A 16847-nucleotide genomic window follows, 5' to 3' on the forward strand; every position below is an offset into this window, starting at 1 on the left:
TTCTGTTTTAAAAACCATGAAAGTCACTAGAACATTACTCCATGTTCTGGCTGATACTATTTTGTTTGGGCTTAGACGTTATTAACACAGTATTGCAAAATATAAAAATTACTTTAAAAATGTCATTCCATAATATGATATAACCTTTACTATGACCTTTTAGGTTGCCTCAAAGTAGGTCAAATTTTGTCATTTGCAGAGCGCTCTCCCATGAATGTTGTTAGCATGTTGTTGAAGTATGTTAGCAACTCTCAAAAAATGTAGTATACTAGTTCCATTTTGCAGACTGTTGGCATAGCAATGCAAGATTCTTTAAGGGCAAGGTACAGTCTACGTTGTAGTTGTCGATACTCTTGAGGCCTTGAGTAAAAGACGGTCTGTTACTACATGGGCTGTAAAGAGTATATCGAAAACTACACGAAAACTACAGGTCCCTAAAGAAGAATATGGGCTGCAATCTGTAAAAGGTTACCTCGTTCTGTAGTGTACTACATGTACGTACTTATTGATGGAAATAATGTAAGGTTTAGTTGTCCATGAGAGAGCAGGGCTTTTGGATTTGATCATTAGCAAGCACAGTCCATTGCCATTATAAATGCACTACATGTTTGTCTGCCATTACCCAGGCACATACAGTGCCCAGCGTGTGCCAAAATGTTTGACCCCTAAACTACAACCATAGAGGTAGACCTCCATGCTACAACCAATTAACTTGTTCGTCATCCGGAGACACACAACAACAAAATGTATGGAAAAAAAGTAGAATGAAATTTACAGACTCAATGTTACAAAAGGTTTATATACAGTGCACGTATTATTATTATTTTCACATTTATTTTATATCTCTCCACAAGTTCAATAAAATTTCACACAAAAGAGATGAAGGCCCTAAACAAATATATAAATATATGGGCGAGAAGGCAAGACTGAGGAGGAAAATGTAAATTGTCCTAACCTAAAGTTTCAATCCACGGTTCATGGGAAGTAAGCTAATGGACGATGTATTGTGAGCAAGGTTAAATAACCATTCATGAAAAGTCATTGAAGTAACTTCAGAACGCGTCATTAATTTCAAGGGATCAGCTTTGACAAATGGAAAAAATTCCTGAAAAATATCTTAAATTCTAGACACATTACCACCCAGATATTGCAATTTAGGAGGTTTCCATTCTATGTGCAATAATAATAATAAAGACATTGTAAAGCGCCTATTGCAAAAGCCTCTAAGCGCATTTGAGAACAATAAAATATACAATGAGTGCAGTGTGCATCCCCAGATAAACAAAACTGTTGATTTGGGCACAATGTGTATTGATCTAATGTATTAAGCAAAAACTTGAATTCTAACTGGCTATTTTGACAAAAACGTTGTGTCTTTGGTGAGTTCTAAGGGCTACAAGTATTTTGAGCGAGATGCAACACTTTGAAAAACTTTAATTTCAGTGCAGAACTTCAGTGCTGTTTATGAAGCGACATTTCAACATGGGCACATAATCTGTCTCTCTTTGGTAACGTTTCTACTTTATTGATCAAGGATATTATGAAAAAATCCTGAAATCAGGAAACCATTTGCCTGTATTTTATGGCACAAAAAACATCTGAATTAGAGGGACATTAGTTCTGTTATTGACATTTCAAGAGGAGCACTTTAATGAAGGGTTCGCCACATGTTTTTTTTGAAGACCTTGCTACAGCTACATTTACATGGTATGATAGGATGCTCAACACAATTTAACCAGTTCATTGAAAAATAAATTAACATAAGTGATGTCCTTGAAAAACATATTGTTTTTTTTTCAAAACAGGGCCCTACTTGCTCCTTCGATTACCGACACGAAATGGTAAAAATTTATAACACGAAAACAAATTAGGATATGTCATGCACACCTTGGAATGGCTGCTTTATGAATGTCAGCATTTTGTTTCTGCTGGCCAAATGTGAGATAAAACACAATCTGACTGTGTCATTTGTACACGACAAAATGTTCTTTCAGTATAACACCATAAGTGTTATCTTTAAATGTTACTTTTGCATTAAGGGCAACAAATATAATTTAGTTTTACCCTTTAACCAATGTGTATTATAAGCACTGTTTACTCAATACTTTCCCAACTTCTGTGAAAAACGATTTGTGAAAGGGCACTTCCATTTGAGAATCTTGCAGCCTATGAAAACCTTTCAAAGGGGCACAACGGCCAAGACCAGGGCAGTGGCTTTCATTTAATTTCATGACTGGGGTTCAAATCCTAATCGAGATTCATATGACTCACAAAACACCAAATGATAGTAAAATACACCAAGGAGAAAGGAAATTTAACAACAGTGCACATGACCACAATCATTACCAAAAGCAAAACTTGTTATCCCGGAGGAAAAAGTGATAGCCTTGTTTATCTCTGCATAAAGTGCACTTGAACTCCACTACAAATAACTGATAGCCGTACTGTTCCACTGATACAGTATCAACGAACTAAGATTGCAATGAACAGAGTCCGGAGCTTTAGTAGATAGCTGTTTACAATTTAAAAACATTCATTCAAACAAAACATTCCAGATTTGTTAAAATATCCTGTATCCATAAAAAGTCTAACTTTGCACTTTATATTTTGTAATGCCTTGTATTTTGACTATTGTGTGTATCTTGATGCTAAACATTTTTGGAGGGGTAGATCATGATGTAGGTTAGACAGACATCCACTGGAGTCAACTTATGACCAACAAAGTCCTAATATATGAACCTACCCAAACTCTCAGCAAAAATCAGACAGAGAAGGATGCGTTTGCTGGCCACTGCTACAGGAGCAAAGACGAACCAGTGTCCAATACTGTTCTGTGGACCCCTAAGCATGGGAGGAGGAAACCTGGTAGACCGGCAATTACTTACACTGACATTCTTAAAAAGGACACAGGACTTGAATCAGCAGATTTCAAGTCGGCAATGGGGTACAGGAAGGCTTGGGGAACCATCGTAATTCGAGGACATTATAAGCAAGCAAGACAAACATGCTGTAATAACGCACAAAAATAAAACGCAAAAAAAAAAAAATAAACCCATGTGGTTCTCTCTCCAAGCAGTAAGCTAGCGTATCAGACCACTGCGCACGAACTGCACCAATCCAACCATATGGGTCCTGTAGGTTTTACGAAAAGTGTCTGTTCACAGCACACTGAACCAACATCTTTACGACCCATCCAAAGGACAAAGCAATAATTGTAGGTTTCTTGATGTCAAGACAAGGACTCAAACCCACACTCTGCTTCAGGATCAGAAACTACGCTTAACTTCGGTGCGCTACACCGCTCGGCCATGACACGCAACATTAAATATGTGTCAGTATTATTGGGTATTAATTTTACAAAATTTGTATTTCATCTGCACTATATACACACAATGACATATTCTGCATTTTGACACAAATGATTTTGTCCCATTTGATTTTATAAATAGTGAAAAATTAAATTGAGAGGAAAATGTGTGAGATGAACGGCTGGGTTTACACAGTGATTACTCAATCAGGAATCCCTGGGTATCTTGTGTGATCCCCATCGGATCCTCAGTTCCTCTGTTTCCCCCCTTAATGACGTGATGGAATATCCCAAAGGGACCATCTATCACACACGTCAATCAAACAACGGAACTAGAATTAAAACAAGTCAAACAAGCCAAAACGTCATCTGGTGATTTCAACTGAAAGAAATCATTATGGTTGTACAGATTTATAGGATTTCGAATTCAAAACATCGTCAGAAACACCCAAGTCTGTGGATCAAATCAGTACGACGACGTGTACACATAATAGGGCAGACTGGGTATTGCAACACGCACATAAAGTCAAGGGCAAATTCCCGATGTCTTTCCTGTACAAAAAAAATCAAAACAATGTCTCTTTTTATCCACACTTACCTCTAATCTTGGCAGACTCTTGAAAAGTGAACTACTCGAACTGAAGGAGATTGCTCCTCTCCTCTGCAGAACATGATGAGGAATCGCTCGATCCAGTGACAATTGCGGCAAATAATGACAAACCGCCATCGCTAACGCTAAGTCTCCCGACACCATTTCTGTCTTTCCCAACTACACTGTATTTACAATTCTGGTGTAGTGTTATGTTATGCATGTATTGAACGCCACATGTCAATTGATGTGGATTGCGCTGGCCCCGTGCATGGCCGTCTAGTGAAATGTATCACAGACAAGGATACCAGTGACGTCCACTCACAGAAAAAGCAAACAGTCGTCGGGTACGGGTCAAGAGGTCCGAGATTGTTTTAGCTATTGCTGATTGGTTAAATAATTAATTGATTTCACCTGTATTAGTAAAGCAGGTGTATAGCTTTTGCAACGTCTAGTAAATATCTTAACTTCAATAAAATTCAACCAAGTTATTAGTAACTTAAAGAGAAAGTATGACGTTATGTCTGTAGTGGTTTTGCAAGCAGGAAATGTGCCGGATGAGCAGAACATCTGAGGAAGCGTGCTCATAAACAATGCCTTTTGTGTTTCGTGAATGACTCATATAAAATGCGGGAATCCCCGGCTCTTTGATGTTTTCTTCGAGACCTGCCTCTGGCTTACCAAAGGCAACATATACCCTTGTCTTTGGTTGGTTCATGAATGTACTACAATTAAAACTTCATTCTAAAAGTTGGTCTCATTTTTGAAACAATGTCGCCGAAAATCCGGAGCGGTTATGTCCATGCATAGGCCTACATAGGCCTACAATTAAATAATTTATAAAGCGCATTTACATCAAGATCAAAGCGCTGAAAGAGCAAAACCAATGGAACTCATAAATACAACAAACTACATCTAAACAAGTGAGTTTTGAGAGATTTCTTGAGTAATTGCAAAGAAACACAATTAGTCTGGAATGTTGTTCCATATTCGGGGAGCAACAAAGGAGAAAGTCCGGTGTGGCATACAATTATGTCCTCTATTCAAAACTATCCGGAGCACATTGTTGCACATGCAATCGTGTCCGCCGGACGGTTTTGCTTAATATGCAATCGTGTCCGCCCGGACGCTGTTGCATAATGCAACTGTGTCCGCCGGACACATTTGCATATGCAGTTGTGTCCGCCCCGTGCAAAACCGTCCTTGCAGTAAATTAAACGCCCCTTGGTCGACGCATGGTGGACGAAACACGTTCGCCATTTTTTTTACAAGCTAAGTGCGTGTCATGAATGACATGGGAAGTGTTCGGCCGTCGAGTAGCGCTGCAATCATAAAATACGTGATAATCTAGCTGCATATACGTAGGTTCAGTGCATGCCCGCTCGCTTATGCGCGGACATACGTGTACAGTCATTCACATGTCAACCAGACGGTTTTTGCATAGCCCCGGACACGATTGCATATGCAAACATGTCCGGAGCGGAAAGTATTGCATAGCGGACAAAATTGCATCTGACACCGGTTGTGAGCAGATGAGACTGTTCTGATGGTTGGGTGTTCGGTAAGGCGTGTGGTGTCAGGAGCTGATCGCAAGATTGAGCATGGCGGTTAGGTAGAGAGCAAGGCAAGATGGTAGCCCGGTGCTATTCTTAAGAGACATTTAAACACAGATTTAAGCAGGAATCGGGAATAAGAATACGCGATCTGAGAAGCGTATCTGACAATAACGTTTCTTGGATTCAAATTCGAATGGAAATTATTCTCAAAGTACCAAAGATTATAGAGCGCTCTATAGTTTTTGCTTTATTTTATCGAAAGCTACTACAAGTGTACTTTTTCCATTCATTTTAATTGCACAAATGGACACTATTTTTTTTTTTAAATTAGCATAGAAACTTACAATGGTATGCAAACGAGCAATGGAGAGCTGTCGATTAGTATAAAGCTTTGTGTGAAACGGCTCCCTCTGAAGTAACATAGTTTTTCGATAAAGAAGTTATTCCTCACTCAAATATTTGAATTATACGAAACCTCAGCTGAGGTCTCGATCGAATTCGTGGCATCTAGAAAAACACACAACTTGTGTGACAGATAAAAACACGCTAACGGCATTATTCTCTCACAACATTCACGACTAATTGAATCCAAATTCTAACAGCTTTGTTATTTTATTCATAATGTTGAGATGTACCAAGTGAGAATACTGGTCATTGAAAATTGAACGACGTATGCCCTTTCTTCGGTTTGTTATTACATTTTGATAAACAAAAGTAACTTTTAACAAACTTTATTTCTCATCGTGTCTCAAGAAGATAAAATATAGGCCTTAAGTGTTATTATTATTTTTGATTTATTATTATGATTGCCTGTCTTTTCATCTGTTTTCCGATTCAAATCTAACTGCAACACAAAACAAATAGGGGAATATTTAACACTGGACACTACTGGTAAATGTCAAAGACCGGTCTTCTCACTTGGTGTATCTCAACATATGCATAAAGTAACAACATGTGAAAATTCAAGTTGCGAGATAACTAAGAATGAAAAAACACCCTTGTCACACGAAGTTGTGTGCTAAATCTGAGGTCTCGAAATAAAATTCGCGGAGATGACTTCTTTCTCGTAAACTACTTCACAGGGGGCCGTTTCTCACATTGGTTTATACCATTAATAACTCCCCATTGCTCGTTATCATGTAAGGTTTAACGATGATAATTATTTAGAATAATTACCAATAGTGTACACTGCCTTTAATAGGAAGTATCAACTAGTAAGTGTTGCCTTTTAGTGTGTTTTCATCTGTCTTTAGCTTCTTTAGGGAGCCACTTTGTGCATCATGGCCCCCGGGGGATGTTTCTTGTTTTTCTTGTAAAATGTTTGAACTGTCTTAATATTTTGGCAAAGGGGTATTTTGAGAATGTGTTTGAAGTCATGGTGTGCAAATAGTTTGCAGAAATCGGAAAGTAAACGTTTAAGACTAATTATTCACTTTATGCAAATAATAATACTAAAGATCTGCATAATGTGAATAATTAATTTAAAACGTTTATTTCACGTCCGATTTGATATACTTTGGCACCATGACTTCAACTACGTACCCAAAATACCCCCTTGCCAAACTTCCATGTGGGTCAAATATATTACAACAAAAATACTATGGCTGGAAATTTATTAAGACGATAAATTCAGCCCCGGGGGCCACGAAATACAAAATGGCTCCCTAAGAAAGCTAAAGTTAGATGAGAAAAGGAGACGTTTAATCGGTACTAATAGACAAATAAATTATTAACTTCTCACGTTGCATTTCCTGATTTATATTCTTCTTACCACTTGGAAAATCTCTACGAAATACCGTTTAAAACTGTAAAACTTTACACTTGCATGACCTGCAGTTCAAAACCAAGATATTCTAAGATGAGAGATAATCAAGTACTTTCTGCATTAAGTCCGGTGGCATGAAAACAAAAACTTAAAGTTTGTCGTTTTACAACACTACATATCATCTGTCAAATATCACACTGTATCTCTTATACCCGATGAATGCAACCCCGAGGAGACCCGGGACTAATTACGTATACCCCACTGTTACCCCGGCGCACTTTCACACTGTTTCCCTTTTCACGGGGTCCGGCTGCACGGTTTGAAAACAACCCGGGGTTTTACCGCTTACCCTTACTCCAGAGCAGGGGCAGCTATTCCCCGGGGTATGCCCATTTGCCGGGGCAGACCAAGGGTAAAGCGACCATAGTGTGAAAAGACCGACTGTTATTCCCAGGGGGCAACCCCGGGGAATAGAGTAGTGTGAAAAGGTGAAGGGCTTTTGCGGGTTACCGTTCAACCGTTCAACATAACGGTGTGTCAAATAGCGCCATCTGTTGGCTAATAGTGTGCAAGCTTTTTCAATGTGGGTTGTCCGTATTACTCGTGGTAGCACTTAACTCTACGGGCGTCTCATAGTGCTTACCAGGTTTCGAAGTTAATGAATGAACCCACACCCCCCTCTTCTGACCCAGAAACACAAGAATTTGCAGTCTGAGATGGATGCCTAGAGTAGGGTTAGACACCAAACTTATTTCAATCAGTGATCAATAATGAAGATAATTACAAGACGTCATCCCGATCGTGGATAAAGAACATTTCTTTCCTCTATGTTCCGATCCACAAAGCGAAAGTAAAAGTCACCGGTTCCTCATCTGCTCAAAGGCAAAAGATTACAAGTTATGCAAACTATTGAGGAGTGTTTAGGCAGGATGAGCTGTTAGCCGAACTAAATTCAGCTCAGTTGATAACATCACATGCCATTGCAAAAACACCAAAAACAATCCCTCCCTCAATAATTTGCGCTAGTTACTTTTCTCCGAAAGTGCCAACCCTGCCCCCTTTGAGCTATGCCTTCATTGAAAGGTCAATGGCAAGTTATTTGAAAACTAAGAATTAAAGTTAAATTCTTTGATGTATAAAATACCATCTTTCCTAATGATTTTGAAAAAATAATTTCTCGTTCCTAAAAAAAAAAAAGAGTGGGAACGATTTCACTTAAATTCAAAGAATGCCTGGTCCACAATATTCCCTATCTGTATACAAGTTGAGAAGTTTCACTGGAGAAGCGTTACTGCAGTAACACTTCATTTTTGGGCATAAACACTAACACTAATACATTTTACATAACCACATTACTTCAAAGTGAAGTGTTTCTCAAAATGCTTTATACAATCGAAAGCTGTTGTAGGCTTCTAACCAATAGTTATTATTGCCATTAACTTAAAGAGGTTACCAAACGTATACCTTCCAAACTCAAGTGCACACCCCCCCCCCCCTCTACACCCCCCCCCAAAGAAAAAAAACCCAAGCCCTACTTCAGACACTGGCCTAGGGTAAACAAAAAACACCATAACATTAAAAACAAACAAGCAAACAAACAACAACCCAAACAAACTCACAAACAAACACCCCCCCCCCCCAAAAAAAAAAAGAAAAAAAACCAAAAAAACCAACAAACCAACAAACTAACAAATCAACAAACCAACAAACCAACAAACCAACAAACCAACAAACAAACAAACAAACAAACAAACAAACAAACAAACAAACAAACAAACAAACAAACAAACGCACACACAAACAAACACCCCCCTCAAATAAACCCCAACAAACAATAAGAATATAATTTGATGAAGGAGACACTTCAAGAAAATAACAAGAGTACACCAAGCTTTACTACAAAAATGGGTTAATTTTATTCTTATAACACCAATAATCAGATCTAGTCTCTACTGAAATCGGTTCATGCCTTAAACAAAAAACAGCAGACAAAATCATATTATTACACACAGCTACTACAAACAAGGCAAACGCAGAGAACTTAAAATAAGCGTTAAGGACAAATCTGGATTCAAATTAGTGACAAATGATTCCAACAAAGATTTTGTACAGCTTCCAGAACATAAAGGGTCAACATAGTGTCATAACTTTGACTGATAAGAATTCAAACTCAATAGTAATTTATGCTGTTCAGTGTTCACTGTCCAATGGTTTCTGGTTCGAATCCCTTTCACTATAGTTATTATTATGAAAGGCTGTTTTGATTTACGTACAAATAGATTCATGTAAATTAAGAAAAGTCAAAATCAAAACGGACATAAATAGATGGTTTGGAAATAATACAAGGAACCCTGACTCTACACAAAATATTGATTAAATTAAATTCAATGGTAATTATTTGAATTAAATTTGTTAACTTTACAAAATATATGGATTGATATAGAAGGACAACACGGGCAAATGACTTAGTGGAAACAGTCATTTAGGTCGAAAAATTTCAAGGAAAACTCACACAAAATTTGTCCAAATAATCAAATAAAAAATAATCAAATAAACACTCTTTAAAGAAAGAAAACAGGAATGCATATTAAAATGGAATCTTCAAAGAGTCAAAATCACTTTAACAGACAAATGTTGGTGTGGTAAATGTACAGGACATTCTTTTTAGCACTCCCTCAGATGTATGTATTTTTCAACACTGTAGTTAAGCTACCTTCCAAATTCACACATTATGCCCTTCAAAATGTGCAATGCAATTTATATTGCTAATAGGCTTATGCGCTTTTCCACTCGGCTGAATTGCCATATGGTTCCGTGTACCACAGACCTACATATGTTTTGCATGCATACAATTTAACTGAATGACAGTTCCACATACAAGTGACCTGGAATGAAATAATTTCTTATACCGGAATGGTCTGATTAAGACATACAATAACATTTGCAGTTAAACAGAAATTTGCAATAAAAAATGTCAATTTCTTGAATTCGTTAAGTGTTTCATTTTATCTGGTGATAAAATTGTACTTTCTACCGTGGCGTTCATGTAGAGTAAATTAGTTAAACCTATGATATTATGACTTGGCCCTTTCTAATATCACACAGACAATAAATTAGGTCTAATGTTACAGTCAAAGAATTTAATATTTAAATCAGGCAAGATCCTCGTTTGAAATGTAAATTGAAAACAGGCGTGAAACTTTGAGGTTGTAACGGCAGATTTTAATGTCTGGAACAATGGCATGCTCTCACGTACAAGTTATTGTACCTTGTAAATTTGAATTCCTCGGACCATAGATACAGTTTCTATGTCAAATGGTGTGGCCAAGCTTTTGTATAGCAACCTCCACAGATGAGAAAACCATTGTACCTAGCTTTCTGAATAAACAAGTATTTTTCATAAACATTAAAAACAGAACGATGTTTAGCACAAAATAAACATGGCATCAAAATGTTGTTATTTTAGAGAAAGAAATTCAGGCAAAAATGGAAAATCATAGATCAAATAAATAACCATGACATAGAAACTAATGATGCATCCCCTTGAAATCGTTTACCTGTGCTCCATTAGTATGGATTGCGTGTGCATTAAAACCTTGAGTATGCAAGCTGAAAATAAACTTCATGACAATAGAAAACATTCAGATGCAATCTTGATTTCAACTATATTAAGATGCATTTATTTGTAGAAAGGAAAAAAACTCCAAGGAAAATATCCATTAATTCTTTGAAAATCTTGATAAAATGCACGATAAGCGGAAACCAAATGAACCCGTAAATAGCAGCACTGTTTCCATGGCGATAGACAAACAATTATAATCACCTTGGGTTGATAATGATCAAGATAATGATGTAGACTGAGGCCGTATCAGTCTGCTAACGACCCTACTACAAGATGTAGAGTAGGAGGTAGGTAATCAGACCTCAACGGTATGACCAGTTTTGGGGGTTCTTGTGCGAGTATTTTAGCATGCCTGGAGCCTAATTGACGCAAACTAGTCCCTTAGGGGTGTAAAGATGATGTGTGTAAAACGTCATCGTTAAGCTTGGGAATTATATAACACTGACCGCAGAATTAAAATCTGATTCACTGATGAGATTTTTTGTAGATGTAGAGAGGCTTTTTTCATAGCACTTTTTACAGTAAGCAAATTTTCATGCTTACTTCTGTAGAAAAATTTACTCAAGCACAAGTGTATCTCACATGTAACCAAGAAAATAAGGCGGCCAGCTTTCGATAAAAAAAGAAAGAAGTTATTGTAAGGTAAACTGTCAACTAAGCAAGTTGCTTTTAAATGCCTACTCATTAATTCTAATAATACATAATATCTAAGAAATTTATTAAATACAGCAATGATGTAATTCGTTTACATAATACTTGATTAATGAATGCTATCTTAGAATAATGTTAAATGATGTTTAAATTAATCTATAATTACAAATTTGTTAAAAAAATTACCGAATTAATTTGGTTGAACTATAAACGTACATCAAAGGAAATGTTCATGCGATAAATTTTGGATGGAATGTCCTACAATCAAATTTGTTTAAAGCTGATGGAAATAATTTGATTGAACTATCATACGTACATCAAAGGAAACATCCATTTGGGAATGTTCTGAATTACAAATCGTGCAAATTTGGGTGACAAGGAATGTTCACAGTGGATAGATTTCTACAAAACTTGAAGATTATTTAGATCATTAAGTGGAGTCAACCATGATTTGCCGTCAGTGAAAACGTGAAAATGTGTGCCAGGTAAAGAAATTCTGACAAAGGAAAGTTGTAGATCTTACGTGGAATGACCAAATGTTGAGAATCAGCGTTTGTGATGATGAGTGACTTTATAGGAGGTTTCTAGTCCCTTTGTTTCTCCTTTACCTGTAAACACACAAAAATAAAAAAAAATTATTGAAAAAATGTTTCCCAGCAAAACAAAATGTTGATACTTAAAAAAATCATCCCTCTGCTCTGAATAGAGCTTCTTAATGACTTTACATGTTATGTCTTCATTATATTGACTGTTTTGTAATACCAAACCATGGCTGAAAGTTCTAACATAGGCCACTCTCTCAAGATGTATGTTGGGGTGGGTGGAAACAACAAGACATACCCCACCCCTCATGAAAAAACAAAACAAAACAACCCCAAAACAAAACAGGAATGTGTTTTTTTTAGAAACAAATAGATTGTACCATGAATTATTATAAAGATGCAACAACTGTGTTGATAATTGCATCACTACAGCCTATGGGATTGTCTCATACGTTCTGAAGAGACAGAATACTTGCATAAACTAAAGGTTTCCGTCATTGAGGTGCCTGTCAAAATGCCAAAAAAAAGAGAAAAAAAGTCTTTCAAACTTTCAGTGAGCACTTCCTACACCGTTATCATATGGCATCAATATGTTTTCAAAGATACCATTCAGCTACCTTGGCAGCATGTTTTAAGCATCACAACGTTAAGTAGAAAACAGATCTATTACATTGTACACAACGATGACGGGGCTCTTGTCCTTGTGCAAATGGGGACACAGATGTTTCTTATTGTCTGATTACCCTTCTTGTAAGATCAACAAGGAGATAATTATCGTTATGTTGCTGTGCGCAGAGGGGAAACCTCTTACGTAAATTGCCTCTTACATAAAGGCAATTTCAACTTCAAGCCCACATCTGGAAACAAACTTGTCCAGCAAAATATTCAAACAGCATATGTTTTGGTGTACACCGTATGCTAATATTGAGAAGTATTTTGTGTAGCATTTTCCTATGCTACATGTCAGTTGAATTTTTAAAAAAGGTGTGCTTTTATCCCCTCTCTTTTCTGAATATGTTAAACCCTTAGGGGCTATGCCCTCTCTTTAATTACTGTGTTATGCCAATACATGGCTGATTTATATGACATACTCTTGTATGTCTGCGAAAAACAAACAAACAAATCCACCTTCAAATGAACAAGCCCATTCCCCCTCCCCCCACCAAAATCGGATGAGACTGTTTTGAAAAGAAAAAGAAAAAAGACACATCACCAGTGGCTACTTCAAATGAAATCAATACCGTGTTAAAAACTAATTTATTTTTAGTTTACAAAAACCCCATACACCTCAAAATGCCCAACATGGCTACAACACTGATAGGTTACAAGCTTCAATAATCAGGGAGATTTTTGAATTTATTTATCAAATCATGGAAAGACTGGTTTATTTGCAGGGATTTTTTCTTCAAAATCAAGGAGAAAAGGTGCCCAATTTCATAGCGCTGCTTAGTGGCTGCTTTTGTGCTTACTGTGTGCTTTCTATTTCATAGTGCTGCTAACCATAATCACACGAAAGCATGCTAACCTTTCGGTGCTTACTATATGAAAATGAATGATACAAATCAATGGTGAACACGCAAGATTGATGCCTATTTTTATTGCTAACCTGTTATATACACCTATGCTTAAGCAAATTTTTCTGCTACAGTTAACGCAAAATACTGCTTACCGTTAAGCAGCGCTATGAAATTCGGCTTTGGTAGCTCTCATAATAAACTGTACGTACCATTAATTCTTGATGTATTTCTTCATGGGTTTGTATCGTCATCCTTGTCTTTGCTTCCGTGTTTCAAGATTCGTACAAACTCCCTGTAGTTGAATTGTCCCTCTTTGTTGATGGGTGCCTCCCTGTACATCTCATCAACCTCATCGTCAGTGAACCTGTCTCCCATGGTAACCAACAACTCACGTAGATACTCCTCATTAATATGACCTGGAAGGGTGAAAAGGAATATAAAGTAGTAAAGTAACTGACTTCAGACTTCAGAAATGAGCAGGATTCCAGTCACAGTTTATATGAAGTTGGGCCCTGGCCAATGTACAGTTTGACATCACACTTTGCTTTAGCCATCTTAAGATCAATTTAAGCCCCTTGACAAACCAGTCCTTGGATCTATACCCCTCCAACACCCCCTCCCCCGAGACTCAGGCCATATCACACAAGGCAACGTTTGCAGCCAACTTGGAGGCAACTAACTAAAGTGCAGCCTAACAGGACCACTTTGGAAGCACATGAGTGATTTTACCACGCAACAATATTTTGATCCCAAAGAAAAACATTTGAATATTCATTCTTGGAGATTGCCTGTAACTAATTGTCTGTAGAATATATACTTGGTGTGACCCTAACATTCAATATATACTTGGTGTGACCCTAACATTCAAGACCCTGTCGTCGATTTCACAAAGAGTTAGGACTCGTCTTGTCCCGAGCTAGGACTAGTAACTCTTCCTAACTTAGGATTAATCTTAAGGTCTGCATGCTACAGTGCAGGGTTGGGACTCGTCCCCTGTCCTAAGATTAGTCTTAAGTTAGGAAGAGTTTTGTGAAATCGACGGCAGTGCACATCTCAACATACGTACCTTCTGCGTCAGCATCGAAGCAAGCGAATGCATTAACAATGACATCTTCAGGATCCGTGCCGTTGAGTTTCTCACCGAATAAGGTAAGGAACATAGTGAAGTTGATGGGTCCTGGTGCATTGCTCATCATGTCTTCTAAGTATTGCTCAGTTGGGTTCTTACCTGGGTGGAAAAAGAAGAAGAGACTATCGTTAGTTTTCATTAGAAGTGATTACTCGGGCCTGGTATTTTGACTTTTAGAGGGCAAGGTTATTCTCATTTTGCAAAGGGCACTTCTATTGGAAAATCTTAAAGTGTATGGGAAACCAAGGCCAAGATCATGGGCAACAGAGGCCATGGCCCGATTAGCGCTTTTATCTTATATACAAAATGTCAAATTTACATTATTTCAGCATGTGTTTTTGATGTGTGTAAGAGCAAAATCCTTATACTGCTCTCTTTACTGTATACATCTACGTTTATATTAAACCAAACGGTTCCAAAAAGGTATACTTTGCCTTGAAGTCCCTGTATTCGGCAACTTTCCATGAGAAAAAATCATGTTCCTAATAAATTTGATAGCTTGCTTGAACGAGATGAAGTATTTTAAAAGAGAATGTGAAGAATTGTTAACAATACCTAGAGATGCAAGCATGTCGTGTAGATCTTCTTTATCAATGAATCCATCTCTGTTCTGATCGATCATATTGAAGGCTTCTTTGAACTCCTGAATCTGGGCTTGATCAAACATAGCAAAGACATTGGAAGTCGCACGTTGGGCACGCTTCTTTGGCTGCTTTCCCTTGGTCTTACGGCTCGACATCTTGGAATCTTACTGTCTTTACGCCTTCTTGAAAACTGAAAGAAAAAAGGTTAAGTAATTTTCTTTTTTTTAAATCAAGTTGATCGTTCTGTGTTTTTTAATCCCTAAAATAGGAAGGAGGATGAGGGCCCTTTGTTAAAGGGTCTATGTAACTTTTGTAGGACAAAAAACACAATGTCCACAGATTTACATTAAACTTACACAGTTTGAAGATAATGATAGTAGAAAGCTTCCCTGAAAATACTACGTGCCCCCAAACAAAATTAAACAAAAATACTCTTTGAAAAAGTTTCCATATCCAGCCAACTTCATTTGTTTATTTGAATAGTTTTTAATTTACTCAAATGAAATATTCCTTTTTGTAAAAATGAGTGGAAAAGTGGTGGTAGGATACGGAAATCTGTCCATGTTACTTTCAAAGTGGCAATTTTGAGTTCCTGAATCTCATTTGACATTAATTTTGTGCTGAAATAATGAACTGCAACTTTACTGCATTGTTGAGTTTATTGACAAGTTCGACTGTATTTTGAGTTTCTGCGGAAATCGGAAGCCACTTCCGTCCCCGGTTCAAGACCAGTTTTATACGAACAAATTTACAAATTTTGCTGAACAAAAACTAGACTCACTATCTAAGGCAGTAATAAACACATCAAATCTGTTTGATAAACGATTAATTAATGGTATTTTAACAAGTACAAACTCACCAAAAATTCAACCACTTTGCGTCGAATCCCTCTTTCCGATAAAGTTACCTGCCCAACCCTTAACCCGTCTGGTTCCGGTTACCAGCCTACGTATTGCATACCATGTATTTGAGTCACAACCCAGACGCACTACTGTGGAATGTGACGCATTGTTGGAGGTCATCGACCTTTGTCCTCAACTTGCTCGGTTTTTATTTATGAAATAGCGCCCTCTTTCTGTACAGTTTCTCATTAAAGGGGAGGGGCAAAGTGTTATTGGCAGTTCAAACTTTTAAAGTGATTAACTTAATTGAATATAATAAATGAGACGTTTGCTGTACAGTGAGCAAACGTTGAGGTGATTGAAGTAATTTATGTTTTTTCTTCTTTATTATCCACTGCACATGCAATTATGTCCTTTGTGCAATACTATCAGGAGCACATTATTGCATATGCAATAATGTCCGCCATGCAAACGTGTCCACCTGGACGCTGCTGCATAATGCAATTGTGTTTGCCCAGACACATTTGCATATGCAGTGTGTGTCCGCCCCCGTGCAAAACCGTCCTTGCAGTAAATTAAACTCCCTTGGCCGACGGAACACGTTCACCATTTTTTTTACAAGCTAAGGGTGCATGTCATGCACGACGCTGGAAATGTTCGGCTGTTGTGTATTTGCTGCAATCATAAAATACGTGAATATTCATGCTGCATATACTTAGGTTTAGTGCATTCACGCTTGCTTA

The 16847-nt window shown here is 37.4% G+C and overlaps 2 protein-coding genes across 2 annotated transcripts in view; both read right to left on the minus strand.

The window, feature by feature from the left end:
* LOC139952490 (uncharacterized) overlaps window positions 1–4092 on the minus strand; it is a 100781-nt gene extending 96689 nt beyond the window's left edge. Inside the window, exon 1 of the mRNA XM_071951631.1 lies at window positions 3906–4092. Coding sequence (XP_071807732.1) covers window positions 3906–4061 — 156 coding nt within the window. The 5' untranslated portion in view covers window positions 4062–4092. The remainder of the gene's footprint in view (window positions 1–3905) is intronic.
* Window positions 4093–9109: 5017 nt separating this feature from the next.
* LOC139952363 (myosin regulatory light polypeptide 9-like) lies at window positions 9110–16249 on the minus strand. Its single transcript, XM_071951475.1, has 5 exons — window positions 16122–16249; window positions 15234–15452; window positions 14616–14777; window positions 13759–13965; window positions 9110–12098 (listed from the first exon to the last, which is right to left on the minus strand). The coding sequence occupies exons 2-4, from the start codon at window positions 15415–15417 to the stop codon at window positions 13781–13783; spliced, it is 531 nt and encodes a 176-aa protein (XP_071807576.1). The 5' UTR covers window positions 15418–15452; window positions 16122–16249; the 3' UTR covers window positions 9110–12098; window positions 13759–13780.
* Between the last annotated feature and the right edge of the window lie 598 nt (window positions 16250–16847).

Source organism: Asterias amurensis, chromosome 20 (genome assembly GCF_032118995.1).
Source record: "Asterias amurensis chromosome 20, ASM3211899v1".
NCBI lineage: Eukaryota > Metazoa > Echinodermata > Asteroidea > Forcipulatida > Asteriidae > Asterias > Asterias amurensis.

Bases quoted from the DNA above. Each gene is read 5' to 3' on its own strand.
- LOC139952363 (XM_071951475.1), bottom strand. From the start codon at position 15,417: ATGTCGAGCCGTAAGACCAAGGGAAAGCAGCCAAAGAAGCGTGCCCAA. The intron at 14,778-15,233 runs GTATTGTTAACA...TTTTCCACCCAG, and splicing joins CGACATGCTTGCATCTCTAG to GTAAGAACCCAACTGAGCAA. The intron at 13,966-14,615 runs GTACGTATGTTG...TCACCCTTCCAG, and splicing joins CTTCGATGCTGACGCAGAAG to GTCATATTAATGAGGAGTAT.